The sequence below is a fragment of the Equus przewalskii genome, chromosome 9 (genome assembly GCF_037783145.1).
Source record: "Equus przewalskii isolate Varuska chromosome 9, EquPr2, whole genome shotgun sequence".
Classification (NCBI taxonomy): domain Eukaryota; kingdom Metazoa; phylum Chordata; class Mammalia; order Perissodactyla; family Equidae; genus Equus; species Equus przewalskii.
The window spans coordinates 2,182,763-2,201,132 of record NC_091839.1 but is presented as its reverse complement, the minus strand read 5'-3'; the positions used below and the strand labels follow the sequence as shown (position 1 = coordinate 2,201,132).

Sequence of the window (18,370 nt, the reverse complement as noted above, 5' to 3'; positions counted from 1 at the left end):
TTAATCATCGTGACGTTTCTTTGAAATAAAGTGACTATACATGAGCAATAATCACCTCCCAAAGTTTAGATTCTCCACCCCCGTGAATATCTAATTTCATCAAAGCAAACATATTTCCTGACATGTGTAAATGAAGAAGTGGATTTGAAGACTGTCTTACCATAACTACTGAGCACCTTTCCCTTCCTGACCTACCCTATCTTAAGTCAAGATTATCTCCTTGAAACTCCACTCTCATCTACAAAGGGGGTCTCTTACCCGCCTCAGACCAGGGGGCCATTGCTGCTTGGGAAGGGCCTAGGCTGTAGGGCCAAGGGCAGACCCAATAGTGATGCTGTGGTTCCCCGAATCTGGGTGCAAACAGGTGGGGCTGGGGGTGGGCAGCAGGAAACAGAATTGCCAGCCCCCGTGCAGAGCTGTGAAATGAAGTCAGCTCATTCCAGAGGACTGAATCCACCCCACTCCTTCGCAGCAGCAGACAGGATGTTCCCAAGAACACTCGACTAGTGAGAGGGGAGTTCCTCACCAGAGGCAGGAATGATGGGGAGGTGGGTGGGAGGCAGGGGATGCTGTGAAATGAGAGGTGGGAGGAGGCTGGGACTCAGTTTATAAAAGCTTGAGAATGAGAATCCACAAAAGTATCCTCTCAGCCTGAGAAATTAGCCCTGGGGGGCGACTCAGGAAATACCCCCTGTGTTAGAAGCGGAAACACGCGGAGACCCCACCCCGTTAGAGGGATTGGGCCCTCCTGGAGGGAGAGAACAGCAGATGCCCCAATATGGCTCCAGGGAGCCTTCCCTCTCTCAGCCAGGAGTGGGATGCTCTGTTGTTCGGCAGCCCTCCCTCCGTTCCCAAGGCCCACAGCTCACGCTGCGCTGGACCCTGGAGCCTCGCCCCTGCCAGACTGACAAGGCCAGCGCTGTGGCCTCAGCAAAGGTTTCTGGGTGTGCAGAGTGACTATAAATGATGACAATGTCGGAGCAACGTGTTCGACGCTGCACAGAGGCACCAAGGCCTCCAGCAGCCTTCAGCAGAGGCCTCTCCTCCCCACCCCACGTCCCCAGGCCTGAGGCATTGGTCCAGAGGGGTCCTGAAGGGTGCCCCTGGCCCACATGGAGAGGCTGGTGGTAAGCCCTCCTCCGAACTGTGAATGTGGCTCCTTAAACGGGACTGTAGGCCCCTGCGGAGGGAACACCCAGCACTGCCCTGTGCCTGCGGAAGTGAGGCAGGCCTGGCTGAGCCACCAGGAGGCAAGGACCCAGGAAAGGGTGTGGCTGACTTCTCCCTCCAATGCACCCCTCCCCCCATGGGGCAGTTCCCCAGACTCCGGTGGCCGTGGAATAAAGATGAAATTCTCCTGGAGTCCTTCCTTTTGCTCAGGCTCTGCCTCCACTCTGGTGGTGGAAACTGGCCCTGCTCGATGTGGCCGTGTGGACCAGGAGCCTGGTGGCTGGGGTCACTTCGCTTTACCTTGCGTGGGCATTTTGGGGTCCATGATGTTTTCCACCGAAACCCACAGTGTGTGTTCTCAGCTTCCTGTGAACAGAATTAGGAAGCAGCTGTGGGCACAGAGGGCTAGAGAGGTTTCAGATCTACACTGTTCACCTGAGGCTTTCCTCGCCTATTCTCAGACTCAGAATCTCTGACCTCTCACCTCTTCCCCCATAAAAGAGACAATCTAACACTGTCCTGTGGTCTTTGGGGTGGGGATCACCTGCACAGTTTCGATGAGAAATACTGGAGGGAATGTTTCAGGCAGCCAATGTAATGCAGCTGTCCTGTGCCTGAGGCCAGGGTTGTTCAAGTGGGCATTTCTGGGCTTCCACTCCCTTTGACACAGGACACTTAATTTATCTGGGTTTGTGAGGACCAGGCCTGAGGCTTGGGATTCCGTCAAGTGAGGACAATACCTTTCCCCCGACAGGCCCAGTTAGACAGGGACAGAGGTATGCATGGAGTCTAGGAGTTCACAAATGGCCCCAAGCAAAGAAGCTTGAAAACGCTGTTGACGTGGCAGGACCCTGAAGTCCAGCTCATGGATGAAAAAACATCACCACAAATAAAAAGCAAAACCCTTCCTCCCTATGTTTCCCACCACGATGTGGGGTGGGGAGAAGGCAGACGAATGCCTGTTACAACAAACAGCACAACCAAAACATCCCAGCGGACAAAAATATCCCAAACTCCAAGGATTTGGGGTACCTTTCCTTTCAAAACTACCCTTCACAGGATGAAAAGAAAATGTTCAGGTTTGCTGCAGGAAGGCTGGGCGTGTGCAGTCGCTTCCACATCTGGGATGTGGGGTGGCAGCCCACACACTCTGTGTCCCAGTTCTCCCCCAACCACAGGACCTGTGAGCAGTCGCGGGGTCTAGATGCCGGAAAGTCACTTGTGCAGACAGGTGCACATGTGCCTGGCTCTGCCCCACCCACCACAGTCGCCCCACCCATAGGGAGGTCCCTTTACATGAGGTCCCTTTGTGAGCGTTAGTCCTGGGGCCAGCCTAAAGATGGGTGGGAAAACGCAACAAGCTGCCCAGCAAGCAGCCCGGGGAATGGCACACGAGTGCTCCCTGAGTGTCCTGGTGAGGCTTCCGACAGATAGAAGGACGTCAAGCGGTGAGGGGGGTGTTGTGGAAGGAATTAACATATGACTCAAAACTGTACTAATGTTTCACAGCTTTTTTTTATTAGCAATACCAAGATAAGTTTTGAAGCATTTTTAGTATTGTTTTACATTCCATTCATAAATGACCTAACTTGTAACTCAGCATACAGCACACTTAAAGATATAGTTTGACACTTATTCAGAAAGCTACAATTATTATAACTTACATGCCTTCATTACCAGGAACACCTTAATATATCTTCTAATGACTTCAACAATACTCTATTCCAAAGCACACGATAACCCGGTAACAAGTTACACATTCTGCTTCAATCACCGTTTATAAGTTGTGGCTGCCAAGGTGCTGTTCACTGGAATTTTACCGTCATCTGTTCCCGGTTTATATGACGACCTGACACAATATTAAACTAGCAATATTACTTCTTAAATACTATGGAGAAAGATAATTACTGCACTTTTCTGGATTCTTCTAAAGTGTTACAAGATACAGGACAGTCAGACACAAGCAGTAATGCGAACGAGACCATCGCAAGGCCCACCTCTGGAAGCTGCGGCAAGCTGGCATGGCAGGCCCCCCGGGCAGACTTTTCACAGGTGGAGGGACCTCCGATCCACCAGCATTTGTCACTCAGGATTCCTGACTTTGAGGGAGTTTTCCTCCCGTGCGAGTTACTAAGCCTTCGCAATCCGTGACTGATAATGGACTTATGGGGCGATGGTTTGAGCCTCCCTGATTCTCGGCTACACACACCGTAGGTCTGTGTGCTGTGAGTATACACATACCTATGCCAATAACAATTATTCATTCAACACACATATGTGTATACAGTCTTCTCTCGACTTTACACGATTAACAAGCTGCAGAGAGCCACCGAGGAGCACGAACAGACAAGGGCAAGTCCAGCTAGACCGACTAGAACAGGGAGTGTCACTTACCTGCAAGAAAATGTGCAGATTCATTAAACAGTCCAGAAACCGTGTGGGCTAGAGGCATTTGAAAGCAAGGGCAGGGCCACATTCCCTAAGTGTTTAATGGAATAATGACAAGAAAGCAATATTTATAAAATTTGGTCCTTCTATCTCTGGAATGGAGCGAGAACAGTCTGCGTGATTAGAGCAGGTTGGCCGTTAGCTGTAGAGGTGCTGTTGATCAGTGCTAAGTAATAGGAGGTAATTACTACTTATTGGAAACCTGCGCTGTGCACACCACATCTGAATACAAAAAAGAAAGCAGCTGATGCCTTCGGCAGCTGAGATGTGGCCTGGGTCTTGATGGCTGCGGGTGCTGACCATCACTTTGATTCAGCAGCCTAAGGCAGATGCCAAAAGCTCAGCTGAGGATGCCTGCACCCACCTCGGGACAGCGATGGGGCACGCTGCTCCTATTTGACATGCGGTGGCCGGGCCCGCTTAGAGAGCGTGCATTTGCCCAGGGATGTGGGTGTCTGCTCTGACAACACTCTCTTCTCTCAGCATTCTCTTCCTCCTTCTCAATCTTAAGCCACAGCAGGGAGGAAAAATGTGTGTGTGTATAGTTTTGTGTTTTTTTTTGAACCAAAGAGCTTGATTGCTCTCTCCTGCTGCCCTAGGCTTGGTCCTGGGCAGTAGGTATTATGCAATCCAAAGAGAACATGGACACGGCAACCAAGATGAAAGCTACCAGACTTGTCTCCTGCTTCGGAGGCACTGTTGATTCAGACAGTAGCTTTTGGAGCCAAAAATATGCAGCAAAAGGAAAGGAACATCAACAAGGCTGAATGTCACCAGTGTTTGCCGACTTACAGACACCATCCATTTGTTTGTTCTGAAATGACGAGTGGACCATTTGGCAAATACAATGGTATTCACACAACAGTTCTGTCATCCTGTAGTGCAAACGACATCACATCAGTGGCATTCCCATTTAGTTTAAAAAGAGGGAAGGGGCGGAGGAGGAGAATGCTGAGACAGTTTGGAGAGGGCTGCCATCCAAAGAGGCTGCCTCTTCGTCCACATGGTGCACTCAGCAAAGCTTTGGGCAAGGGCAGGGGCCAGCATGCCCAGGGGTGCTGGCTTCTGTGGGAGATCCCGGGGGCAGCATCTGTGCTTTGTCCCAGCAGAGTCAAAGGGAAAGGCTCTTCAGCCAGTCGTGAGGCAGCCGGCAGGCAGGACTGGGTGGGGATTTGCCTTCACTTAAAGGATCTGCCCTTGGTCTTCAGGACAAGCCACATGGTCCTCCCTACTGGGGTCTAATATCAGGCCCTGCACAAACACTATTCCTGGGAGCAGGCTGGACTACGGAAGTCAACAGGCAATCTGTAAACGATCAAATCAGGTAAAGGAAGTGAATGCAAAGTTGTGCTTTATCCACAGTCTCTGCATGCCAATCCACAGGAGAATCAGCTCATAAAGAAGAGGAGAAGGAGGAATGATTGCTCATTGGGCTTTAAATAAAGCATGGCAGCTCCAAGAGACAAAGCCCTACCGCCAAGGCCCTCTGGGTCTCCCAGGCTAGCTGCCCTCCTTCGTGTTGGCTGACCCTGGGCTCCCACACACTCGGCAGATTTGGATTCTGTGACTCTCCTCCTATGCCATTTTCCTATTGTAAGTCCTTTCTTCATTAGAACTTACCGGCTTCAGGGCCACCCCTTAGAACTTAATCATCCTCAAGACCCAAAACAAACCAGCTGCCATAGGTTATGCACAGCAGCCTGTGCTCTGGATGCCTTCACATACACATACGCAGCCTTGTAGTGTTTTCACATACCCCAGCCACGGCTCCCTTGGAAATTTCTAACTGACCACAATCTTAGCCATTTCTTGGCCAAAAGACTGAGGAGGCAGGACTTACTTCCCACCCTAAAGCACTTGCCTTCTATCAGGAATAGAATTGGGTAGAAACAGAAATGGTGGACCATTGTGAGGGGATGTCACCACAAAATCGCCAGAATCACATTCCAAGCTACCTTTCTCGCAGACCGAGAAATAGTTATCAATGACTTGGCATGGCGGATATGAAGAAATAATACATGTCTCTAAAACCTTGACGGAAAGTAAGATTTGTGCTTGCTTTGTGCTAAAGAGACTACTGTAACCAAAAGACGTTTGATCCCCGGCATCATCTCCCTGTGCCATCCTCATGTGGACATTCACCTCTGCTATAAAATGCCAACTCTTCTGAGAATCACCCATACAAGCTCTTACACCCATCTCTTCATTTCGTCCTCATGCCTCGGTCCATCAGTGAGGAAAGCTAGGCTTTCACAGAGCAAGCTCTCCTCAGAGCCAAGGCGGAGCCCCTGCCTCTTCCTCCTCTGCCTGCCTCGGCTATGATGGGAGGCGGCTCTGGAACCGCCACACGAGCCCCAGAGGGGCGTGTTCTCCTGGAAGTCTTTAATACATAGGCAGGGATGTGGCCTTCCAGAGACGGGTACACAACGGGTCTACAAGTCCTCTCTCTCTTGGGAAAAGAGAGACTGCCTCTGTCTCACATCTCTGGCTTTGGCATTGCATGGCAATTGATGGAGCTCTGCAGCCACTGACTTGGGTCTTCCCTGCATCATCGCACTGGCTGGTGGAGTAACAGCAGATAGGTTTCTGCACATCTTCTCTAGGGACGACCCGGCAACACATCCTTCTTCACACTGGAGCAGGGGTCAGCAAACCACGACCTGCGTGCGGGCCAACTCCAGCCCACTGCCTGTTCTACTAAATAAAGTTTTATTGGAACGCAGCCACGCCCATTTACTTAATTATCATTTACGGCTGCTTTGGCGCTACAGGCAGAGTTAAGCAGTGGTGAGGGAGACCACATGGCCTGCAAGCCTAATGGGTTTACTCTCTGGCTTTAAGAAAATAGTTGCCAACTCCTACTCCACACTTTGCAGCTGGTGCAATGGCGGATATTTTCAGACTGCCCATGCTGAGGAATCAACGAGGTTTTGGAGGACAGAAGTCCCATTTTAAGAGAGTTCAATTTGGTTATCCTGGTTCATTTCATCACACATTTTAGAATACAGGAGTAAAGAGGTTTCAATGCACCCTATCATTTTGTTCTTTAGGAAAGGGGTCCCAATTCTCTCATTGTTGTGAGAGGATCCTTAGTCTCAGGCATAATTTGGGTTAGGGAAGCCAGTTTCCTAATAACCTGAGAATAATAAATTGGGAATATTGAGTCTATCGTTATTAATGGCCCTGCCTTTTCACTTGCTGTCTTCTAGGCCTGGTGGGTCACTTGGCCTGAGAGCCACTGCACAAGAGCCTTATGCCTGTGACAGACATGCTGACAGATTCTCCTTGCTCAGCCTGGCCTCCCTGAGGGGTGGTAACTCCAGAGCAGAGCTTTGAAGAGTAAAGAGGGGTCATGCTCTTCTCCCTGCCTTTCCCCATCAACCCTCCCCCTGGGCTCACCACAGGACACAGGACCAGACTCACGATGGCCGCCAGCCATCTGTCTCAGGCTCGAGAGGCAAGCAGTAAGGGTGGTTGGGTTGCTCTCCAACTCCACAGGCTCTGCGACTGGCCAGGCAGCCAGCCCCACAGGTGCTGTCAGACCCGCGTCTGTGCTGCCGGGTACACACTGAACCTGTGCCTTCCGTGCTCCTCGGATCTCCTGGCTCCTGGCTGGCCCAACAGTCCGTCACATTCCTCAGCCTGGACAAGGAGGTGGTCTGCCTTGTCTTTTCAGTGGACGGAAATGCTGCTCCGGCCTGCCCTTACCCTCTAATTATATACTCATGTGGATCCTGTCCCATTACAAAACCGAGAGTCCGTCCAAGTTCTCTGACGGCCGGGGAGCACCCTTGGGCATTACGTTCTTCAACAGAATGAAGAACCGTGGGCCGGGCCTGGAGTCTGGAAGTCACCTCAAGAAAGGCGAGCTTTGACTGGAGCAGGATTCCACGTAACAAGATCAGGTCCCCGGTGGGCCCTGACCCACTCTAGAAGCAACAGTGCGTGTGCTCCAGCTGAATCCAAGATTAAGCTTCAATCTCGGCCTCGGGGTAATCTGTAACACGTCTCTGACAGGCTAACATACTGTCCTCTGTGGAAGGATCTCTTGAAAATTCATGCCCAGGCTCTCAGTGTTGGCACAAGCCACAGGCCTCTCCTACCCAGCTGGTGGGTCGGCCCTCTCTTCATTATCAATTCTTCTGCACCAGAGTTAGAAGGCATCAGCTAGGAATGGGCGGTACACATTGGCCGGGACCCCTGGGCCATCATACCAAGGAAAGCAGGACCAGAGTTTGAAAAGTTAGAAAGCGGAATTAGGGAAGCGCAGGAAGCAGAGCCCACGACATGAGTGTCACCCACAGACTCAGGGTTGGGAGCCACCTTCTCCAACTCACCAGCATGTGTCTGAGGAGCCCCTGTGCCCTGTGGGGAGTCTATGTGATCTGAACGGGGATTTTACTGACGCTTCTTCAAACACGCTTACACCCTGTGAGAATAGAAACAGACGCACACCAGCTCCTCCTCCAAGTCTGTTTCTAAGGGCATCAAATTTGGGGTTTGGATTTACTAACCAGACAAAATCGAACACCAAACTCTTATGAGATGAGAAATAGAATAATTCTTTGGTTTGGCAAAGCCCAGCTTCTTGAGGCAACCAGATTCCGAGCTGGTGGTTCAGTTTGGAAACCCGTATCTCCTTTGAGTGGAGCAGGGAAAAGGGAAGAACGTTAGGAACGGTTGATTCCTCGTGCCAATGGCATTTCCAGCCTTGCAAAGTCAAGCCAATGGGGGTGGAAGTTCTCAATGATCATTTGTGCTTCTTGCAATGCTAGAAAGAGAGTGAACTAGATTGTGAGAAAAATGCCCATTTTGTAGCCCAGTGGATTTAAGTTTTCCTCCCAGATAGCAACTCTGAGGAAGGATGAATATGCCTGGCACTTCTGGGTACTGGGACACCACAGCAGCCAGTAAGAAAATAAGAAGAGGATTCTGATTATGGTGGGCCGGATATAGGAGCAGGGGAGTGAGAACTGGACGGAGTCAGGCCCGTCCTGGAGGCAGGAAGACAGGGCCTCCACCCCACCTCAAGCAAACAAGGACCTTCGCTGCCCGATTCCAAGCTAAAGCAAGAGGCTGCAGGAGAAATGAGGACAAATGAAATGCAAAACTTGTGCTTTCTACAAATAGGCAGTTTATGGCCAGAGTTAGTTAGAGTTAGTTTTGGCATCTTACCAGGAGTGCAAGGTGGAGCAGTACGACCTGGACCCTCGGCTGGGGAAGCAACCAGGATGCCTCTTAGCCTGGCTGGCCTGAGGGTCCTCTCTCCCCTTTCAGGAGAAGGGCCATCGCTTCCACCCCAGGTCTGTGGCCGATGGCCAAAAGGCTGACTAAGGGAAGGATTCAGCACATCCCGGGAAATGTCAGGGGAGCGTTGCAAGCGGCTGTTTGGGAGGGGTGAGAAGTGCCTGAGCGCTGAGGGCTCAGAGGACACAGCAGGCCCTGCCGGCCCCTGCCTCCCCTCCACCCTCGCCTGGAGCAGAAGGACACCGTTGGGCAAGCTTCCTCGAGGCAGCAGCCTTCCTTCAGCATTGATAGGAAGATGGGAAAATTAATAGGGGTAATACGAGCTCATTTCAATAATAATGAGCTTATGAACATGCCAGGTTTTGATCTTTTCTGATGCATGGATTCCTGGCAGGAACCATGGTCCTCTGTAGGTATTTGAAAGAACTGAAAATAGACTTTAAAAAAATCCCCAAACAACAATAAAAAAGAAAAATACCCCAATCACAAACTTAAAACAACAATGAAAAAAAAAATAGACTTAAACGTCACTCCCCCGGAAGAAAAGGGAAAAAAATTGGACTGACATAAAACCCTTTTGTCCTTCTTTTAAATATTGTTTTTAACAGCTTCAAAAGTAATGAATTGTACGTGGCTAAAAATAGATCTGGGGGTACTGGTTAATGGGGCCTTGTGAATCATTCAGCATAAGGAACTGTCAATATTTTTTTGAGCTGTCAGAAATCCATTTAGTGATTTTTGACAATTCAAAAAATATTTCTGACTGCTTGATCCAGTTCTTAGTGAATTAGGGAAGGAGAGGAAAAAAGAAATACATCAATTTAAATCGTGGACCGAGCCCAGCTTCCTGAATCCTACTCTGGGCTAAAAGGAATATCAGCTATTAAGAAATACTCCCCTCCTGCCTTTCCTCCTTCCTTCCTCCCTTCCTCCCTTCCTCTCTCTCTTCCTCCTTTCCTCCCTTCCATCCTTTTTTCAACAGGTGAAGTAAAGCCACATAAATCGATTCATAGATTAAAGATGGAAAGGCACCATGTCCATTTGCCTCCAGCGAGGATATTTGGGACTGGAAATAACACACTGAGCTTCTATTCGGAGAAAGGCTTTCAAATACGAACACCTGGGTGTCAGGAGAACGACTTCGATCTTCCCTGCCCACCTGGACATCATTTGATCCAATTCTAGGCTTCAAATTTTTAAGGTCTGGAATTACTTTGGGGTAACCATATTCTTTAAGAAGGTAAAGAAGTGCCAATTTGCTGAGAAGATCAGGCAGGCATAAATCCATACACACAGGATCACAACACTGCTCACCAGGGCCTTCACAATGTACATTTCTTGTTAGAACAACAGACAGACAGGTGAAGAGACAGACTGACAGAAGGCAACAATAGAAGGCCAAAGTCACAGGGACTGCCATTTGGTATGTCTAAAGATGGATCACAAACACACCAAAACCATCTCCCTACTTGGACGGGGGTAGCTTTATTTCTTTACTGTGGTTAGTGTGATATGATTTTAGTGTCCTCTAAGTCAATACAAAGGAAAGTTTAAGAAAGCAGATTTGGCTGAGCAAAGCAGTAAAGAATTGTCTTTAGGCATTTATGCATAAGTTGAAAATACTGAAAAGTTTGCAAGTTACCATGTCTCCTTTTCTTTTTTCAATTTTTTTCCCCTCAAGTTATGGATTAAAACCAGGAGCAGTCCACCCTGTGACCCACCGCCTCTCCATGCCTCCCGTACAGGCCTCGCAGATCTGTACAATGCACACTGGAACACAAAAGCACGACTTCTAAAACTTCTAAATGAAGTTGACTTTCATGATTGTCTACATTGCATATACAGCATCGTTGGGTTTGTTTATGTTTAGTTCAAAATTTGCTAATGGATAAGTCATTTTTTTTAAACGCACGATTCAGCACTGATGTTTTGGGAAATGGACTAAAGGAAGAGGATTCTAAAACTTACCACACAAGTCTGGCCTCTTGATACATCCAGAATTTGCTGTGCTACTCGCAAGTCCGTTAAAGGCTGCTAAGCCATCAGAACTGTAGGCCCTGAGGACCGACAGCATGTTCATTGGCTTCTCCAGGCCCTGGGGCCCCCGCTCCGGCTTGGGCAGGCCCACAGAGGGGTCCTGGGCTGGAAGAAGGCCCGGGCCATGCCACTGCTTCTCCGCCACCTGGGGTAAAGGTGAGACTAGTCCCTGGGCAGGCTGAGGGGTGCCCGTGGGCAGCAGGCTGTCCCCGCCATCGCTGCTGCTGTCCTTGCTGAGGGCAGACTGTGGCTTGCTCATCATCTCCGGCTCTGTTTCAATATCCTCTTCATCGTTGTTTTCTCCCTTGGAGGAGTCCATGTCTTCCGAGGAGGCAATGTCGGAGAGGTCATCGGTAGTAGTCTTGTTTGTGGTTTCGGGGATCAGGATAGGGGCATCATCTTCCAGGTGGGCCTTCCCATCAGGCTCCTTGTTGGGGCAGGAACTGGGGACCCCAGAGCCCACCACACCCGAGTATACACCAAACTGCTTGTAGAAGTCCGTCGGGAAGTTACAAAACGCGGGGTCCACGTGGCCGGGCCACGTGCCGCTCTTCTGCTCCCCCAGAGTCTCCTTGACCTGTCCTTGGGCCATCTTCTCAGAAGCAGAGTCTAGAGGCCCGGTCACGTGGGAAAGCGCCATCTCTTTGCTGGATTGCACCGAGGGCAGCAGAGGCATTCTACTCGCCTCCCGGGCTTGGTCTTTGCAGTTGACGGTCACCCCGACGACACTGTCTTTGCGTTTTGCTTTGCCTAGGTGGTTGGCCTGGAGATGAAGAGCCATCAGCTCCAGAGACGATGTCGTGAACGCACAAAACAAGCAGCCATGCCACGCAACGCTGTCCTGCACGGTCACCGCCGAGCCGGGGAGGGAGGCGGCGTCCGGCCGCACAGACAAGTCCAGAGGCTCGTACTGAGACTTCTCCAGCTTCCTCAGGGCAGCCTTCCCACCAGCTTTCTCCTCACTGCCGTCCGCCCCGTGGACTTTCGTGGACGGAGGATCAGACAGGCCTTTGTCCTTCATGTCCTTCTCCTTCTTCAGCGAGCTTAGGACAAAGCTGTCCATGAAAGCTTGCAAGGACCCTTGGAAATTGACACCGTTGCTCACGATATTCTGGTAAGCTCTTCCGATTTCAGAGAAGTGGGTGCTTTTGGAAGGAAGGTCGGCGGCTTTCAGAGCGTCTGCAGGAGCCTCCGAAGACCCGCCAGTGGCCTGCCCCGAGTGGTCTCCGGACGGGAGCACTCCCGACGTCCACTGCTGAGAGGCAGGGCCACCTCGGAAGTCCATTCCAGGGAGACCCTTAAAGGCCCCCCTCAGGATGTCTGGCCTGATAAACAAGGCAGTTTTGCTGGACAGCTCGTCCCTGTGCTCTGGGTTCGGGGGCTGTCCAGACAGCGGCCCGGCCCCGTTCTGCCGCTCCCGGTGGTGCCGCTCTAAGTGGTATTTCAGGGAGGCTGACTGGGTGCCGGCGTAGTCACAGTGGGGACACTTGTAGGGTTTCTCACCTGCAGGATTTTGGTATAAGGAGAGAAAAAAGTGTTTATCTCACTTTGGTGTGCTGAACATGGCTAGGAGGATCAACATTTGTTCTTGGAAACAAAGCAGCTCAAACTAATAATTAGTTAGAGAACAACTGTTTTTTAATAGAAGAATAATTCGTACTCTTAAGCTTTTTTAATGATTTTGTACCATTTGGGACTATTCAGGAATGACATACTATCTACACACAATTAGCTATCTTTTTCTTTATCTAACATGTGAAAACGGCTGTAGATTTAAAAGCTATGATTATGAAAATTAAGCATAATAATTTCAGCCACAGTGATCATTAAAAGTAGAAGTTTAAAAAGACAAAGTATGTAACAAATGGGTGGCTGCAATATTTTGTGTATACAATAGCTCTAAAATTTGTTTAAATTATACACATGGAAACCATTTTTAAACCTAAAAATTTTATGGCACTGTTACGCAAGACTGAAATGAATGATTTAAGTCTTGCTCTGCAGTAAATCATGGATATAATTAGCAAATGGCATACTGCACAAGTAATTTATCATTATTTGGAGGGCACCATTCCAGACGGCTCAGATATCTGCAGACCTACTGCATTGTTTCTAAATAAAGAACTATAAATACTGATTCTATAAAATATTAATACCATTACAGTGCATTATGATTGCAGCATGTAAAGACATATAGTTAAGATAAAAAGCAGTCAATAAAACTTAAAAGAAAATGAGTAATAAAAAGGCACAAAATATATTTAGTTTCTGTATTTGAAATTAACATTATCTACTGGTCTTTGTAGCGCCTTAAATTTGTGCTAATGGCAAACCTAATGCTCCGGTAGTAAAATGTGTAATTTACCTATAATAAGCGCTTTCTAGAGAATAAAAATAGCTTTAAAGAGTGTTTTAAAACATATAAGATCATTTTCATGAATTAAATATTTATTTAAATTCAACACCAACTTGTATTGTTCTTCCCACCACGGAAAAGATACCGTTAACACTCAACTTGGACCGGTCCACGTGGTGGGACAGAGCAAGGGAGGAGGGTAAACAAATGCGGATTTAAACATATTCCAAGAATTTGTTAGCAATCCAAGGTCTTTTCTAGGCTTTGGAATCGAAAGGCTCTGTGGAAGGAATGGGACTGTGACAGCCCTGTGAGCTTGTTTACAGCAGCACCCTGTCCATATCCATGGTTCCTTCTCTGGGGAAGCCTGGCACGCCCCAGCCCTTCCTCTGCTCTATCATAAAGCAGACTGAGATAAGGGCAACAGCAAAGCATTGGTGAATGGCATCCTCTGCAGACGCCGTGCTGTGTCGTCTCAGCTTACACCACGACTTCCCTGCTCCAGGCATAGGGCGCTTGCGGGTAACACATTTGATGTGGGGAAGGAAGACTCTGGGACTTTGTAAATGGAGAGCCACCAGCCCCTGTTCTGAGCGGGGGACTCCACGTCATCTCCAGATGGAGTGCCAGAACCTTCGAGAAACTATGCCCATCCCTTCAAAATGGTGGCTGTGTGCTCCTCGTCCACTGCTACAAGCAGCTGAAGGACCCCCTGGCCACGTCAGAGGTGGCCTCATGGTCTGGGAAGGGGATCCTGCTGGGAATCCACTTCTCTAAATGGAAAGGTCACACCTGTCTCTGGCTAGGCCAACGGCATGATTCTCGCAAGGAAGACACTATCCCCCTTGAAGTAAAGGTACAAATGGCTTCAGGCACCATTTTCCCACTTCTTGGAGTCAATCCCTGTGTGAGGCTCGGATTCACTTCAGCCACGGCTACTTGGACATCTCGCTGGAGGCCAGGGAACCCTCAGGGGGACAGGCACCGTGGACGGGCACTTCTGGGCTGACCTGGAAGTCTGGAGGCCAGCTGGAGCAGAGGCAGCCCTGAAGCTGAGGGGGTGGTCATGGGGCTTGTGACAAGAGAGCCTGACCAGGAACGCAGGGTCCTGGCCCGGGGTCAGTGGGAACCTGGGGGGAGGGCCCTGCAGTGAGGGTGGCAGAGGTGAGGCCGGCAGGTACTGAGTGAGACTCAGGTTGCATTTCAGAAACGCACCTGGAAATGATTAAGTGCATCTGGCAAAGGGTTTGCAGAGGAGGCCTGGGCACTCATTAGCAGAGCTGCAGAGGGAGAATGTGGACTTCCGCCTGCAGGCCCGGGTGGGGTGGTCAGCTGCCTTTCTCAGTGGGGGCGGCAGGGACGCACCCATGGTGTGCGTGTATATTTCCAAGGGCCACATATTTGAAATGCACACCGGAGCAGTGGTTCTCAAACTGTGTTGTGCGTTAGAATCACCAGGGGAATTTAAGACACCAGTTCTGGGACCTAACGACATAATGCTTCTGATTCCCTTGGTCTGGGGTATGGGCCAGAAATGGGCATTTTTAACAAGTGTCCCTGGTGATTCTGACACAGCGTAAAGATTACACTTTGAAAAGCCAAAGTGGAACCGCTTGGGGAGTTTTTTAAAATGCTGATACCTGGCCCCACCTCTACCTCCAGAAATTCTGAGTTACTTGGCCCAGGGTGAAGACAGGGCTTTGGGGTCTTTCAAAGGCCCCCACGTGGCCTTCTGTGCAGCCTGGGTGGAGAGCCACACGTAGGCCCTCCCTAGGAAGGCCCCTTGTCGGCAGGTGCAGTGGGACTGCTGAGCAGGGCAGGTAGTCTGGACCTGCAGACCCCAGCAGGTGTTCGCGGAGTCTGCACTGGGGACCAGAGACCCCGCGCTATTTTGCACTCCGCCAGGCACAGGATTCCCATCTTGGGACCTTCGCTTCCTCAGCCTAGAACGTGGGAAGTTGGAGCACGTGTTCCTTAAGGCCTCGTGTCAACTCTAAAACTTGTGTCAAGAGCTAAACCGTGCCTCCCGAATAGGGCCAGAGACACAGGTTACACAGAGTGTGCACTCACACACCCAGACACACGCACACTCATTCACACACACTTCTTGACTGAAAGATCCAACGGACGAATGAGCAGCCCTTCCCTCCAGGAAGGAGGGGAGCTGAAAGAAGAACCGGAGAGACACGGCCCCTGCTCTGTGGCTTTCAGAGGAGACATATGAGAAGGCTAGTAAAGCAAGCGAGGTTCACACACACACCCATCACACATGCACACACACACCACACTCACACACACATACCACACACCACACATGCACACACACATACATTCACACATGCACGCCATACACACACTCACACATGCACACCACACACAAACACACAAATAGTGCAGGAAAGGATGTCTTCACTCAACCCACTGCTCTTTAAAGTTCAAAACAGGCCTTGGCCTCCACTGTTCCAAGGGAAAAAGGCCACAGCTGAGAAGCAACAGTTGGTTCTTAGCATTTGAGGGTCCAGCCCTGGGGAATTAGGGGCCACCAGGTGAGTTTTCAGGGGTTCCTCGCCTGCACACAACGCACATGGCTCTGGAAGGCCTCCTCGGCCCCTTCTCTGCCCTCCGTGCACACCGCCCCCCACAAAGAACCCCGCGCTGTCCACGTGTCTCTCTCTGTGGCTCCACCTCCTGCCAAGTTCCAGGAAGCCGGCTGCTCCCTCTCCCCTCGACCCCTCCCCCCCATAAAGGCTCTGGAGAGAAGTTCCATGGGCTAAACCCACCCCTTTGGATTTGGGCTTTAAAAAATAAACAAAACCCCCAGTTTTTCTTTATAATCCCTGAACGAGTTGAGCAACCACTCTTGCCCTCCGCCTGGAGCCCTCCCTCACCTTCCCTGCGCTCATCTCTGTGAGAGGGCACCTGCCATGCTCTGAGACCACAGCCAGCCCCGACGGGTGCGCTTCTGGCCAGGCAAACCCAGGGGTGGAGCCATCGGGGAAGCACCCTGCAGAATGCCTGGGCAGCCCAAGGCCTCAATTTCCACTGCAACCATCCCAGGGATCTTCCAGCACGCCGCCCCAGGGCACATCCCAGTGTGGACAGGCAAACCCCTCACAACACCAGCGCCAGATTGGGTGGGGGCACCGTCAGCAGCGTCAGCACGCTCTGAGGCCCACCAAGCTCTGCCCTTCGGGTTGGCCAACAAACGAACGGCGAGTCCACCCGTGCCGAGAGCTGCTTCGTGGTCAGGGGCACCGCATCTGGCCACACACTTCAACCAGAGCACGCCAGGCTCACTCTAACAAAGCCCCAGCTTGGGCCAAGGAGCAAGTCGTTGGTCCGCCCGGCCCTTTCCCACCCAGGCCAGCCTCTGCCCGAGACTTGGAAAGCTGCTCTCCGTGCAGCCTTGTGGCACCGGCAGCCCCAGACCCTGCCAGCAGCTCTGTCTAGTTGAATGATTGGCCACTCAGGCCATAAATTAATCCAAATCTACTGGGGGGATCACTCAGACTGCACCATGCTTTCCTGGGGGCCATGAGCCCTCGGGTCCCCTCCATGACATTTGGGATCCACTGCCTTTGCGTCAGTCTGTTGTAGGAGCCACACACCAGATGCCTTCAGAGCCAGGCAGAGCACAAGAGTGTGCTCAACAGCGGGACGGGGGCCAAACGCCTCTCCTAGAGGACAGCCACCGCTTACAGCCAGCCAGCAGTGGACACGAGGACCTCTGACTTTCTAAGAAAATACTCACACCCTGATTTCTACGTGCAATATCCTGGTTACTTCAGAACTTTTCCAAACATCGAGAGGGCCACAGTATCTATCTGCAGACGGGGTCTGGACTGGCAGCCAGTTTGAAACGTATGTCTGGGAAAGGACGCCCAGTAGTGAGCCAGTCACCCACTGAAGGAAGCTCGTAAGGACAAGGGTGGCCTTCTGTGGGGAAACTTCTCACAGTATTTTAAAGGAATAAGATGTGGGCCCAAACAACGTATTTCTAGGAAAGAAAGTTCTGCTAGAAAAGGTGTAATAAAATACAAATCATCAGTTCATCATTCCAACAGACTAACGAAATTATTGGAACCATCTTACATTAAACCAGCTACCCACTGACATATGGCATAACATATAGATTCAACTTTGGAATAGCATTAACTTCTCCAACGTTGTATCACAAATGTTTAGAAATGTACCCCAGTGGTTTAATTAGTTCATGTGCCTACTTTGACACGGCCATGTCCTTCTTCCTTCTGAGCCTCCACTCGGTGCTTGCTATGCCAAAGGGACCCTCGCTGTCCTGGTGAGTGACTCTGGAGCATTTCAGAGCAAGTACCCAAGCACCTCTCCAAAAATAGCAGGCGGATTCATATTACTCTCTTCGGAAACCCCTTTACCAAGCTTTTAAGAAGTGCTTCATGCTTCTAACCTTTTTGTATGTGTGTGCTAAATCTCCAAAAGGGTTTTTACTTTTATGTTGAGTAACTGAATATTTTCCCGTATTTGCATCCTCTGTTTGATATTTATTTAGTCTTTCTACATGTCTTTACTTAGTTAATACCAGGAGAGATAAATATGGCGGTGCCTTTGCAGCGAAGCTTCAGTACATTAATATAAATTGTACACTAATTCCCCCAAAGCATATATATGTTGTAAACCTGAAGACTTTTCACACAGCCGCTTATTGCTAAACAGCGCCTTGTCCAGAAGGGGACAATCTGTGTCTCTAATTGCTGTCACTGAAGCCGAGATTCATTATGTGACTTTCCCATTAAAATGTGAGCATTAATTTGTATAATGAAATATCACCCTCTGCAGTGTTCATTAGCCATGCCCTACTGTATACGGCACACTGTTAGCTACCTAGAAACTGTAGTTAATTTCACTAATGGATATTTCCCTACTTAGTGTTTGGTAGGAAATTTATACTGTAACGTTACCTCTCAAACTTTTAAGGAAATTTAAATTCAATCAATTATTTCCAACAAAAGTTTGGGATGTCATTAAGGCAGGAAGAGCACGGATGGGGGACAATGGAGGAAGAAAATGGGCTTTCAGTTCACCTTAGAAATAGAAAAAGGATGGAATTTTAATTCAAAGCAAAAGGGAGAAAAA

General features: G+C 49.9%; 1 protein-coding gene across 28 annotated transcripts in view; it reads right to left on the bottom strand.

The window, feature by feature from the left end:
• The window catches only part of ZNF536 (zinc finger protein 536), a 420,129-nt gene that overhangs the window by 132,578 nt on the left and 269,181 nt on the right, over window positions 1-18,370 (bottom strand). For 18 of the 28 annotated variants that reach the window (XR_011543678.1, XM_070632485.1, XM_070632489.1 and 15 more), the window contains one exon: window positions 10,834-12,405. Coding sequence is in view for 27 of the 28 variants with exons in the window: in XM_070632485.1 (XP_070488586.1) it covers window positions 10,834-12,405 (1,572 nt within the window). In the remaining variant the exon portion in view is untranslated. Of the gene's footprint in view, window positions 1-2,666; window positions 3,565-10,833; window positions 12,406-18,370 lie in introns of those variants that run through there. The other 10 variants (XM_070632503.1, XM_070632494.1, XM_070632499.1 and 7 more) reach the window with 1 other exon arrangement.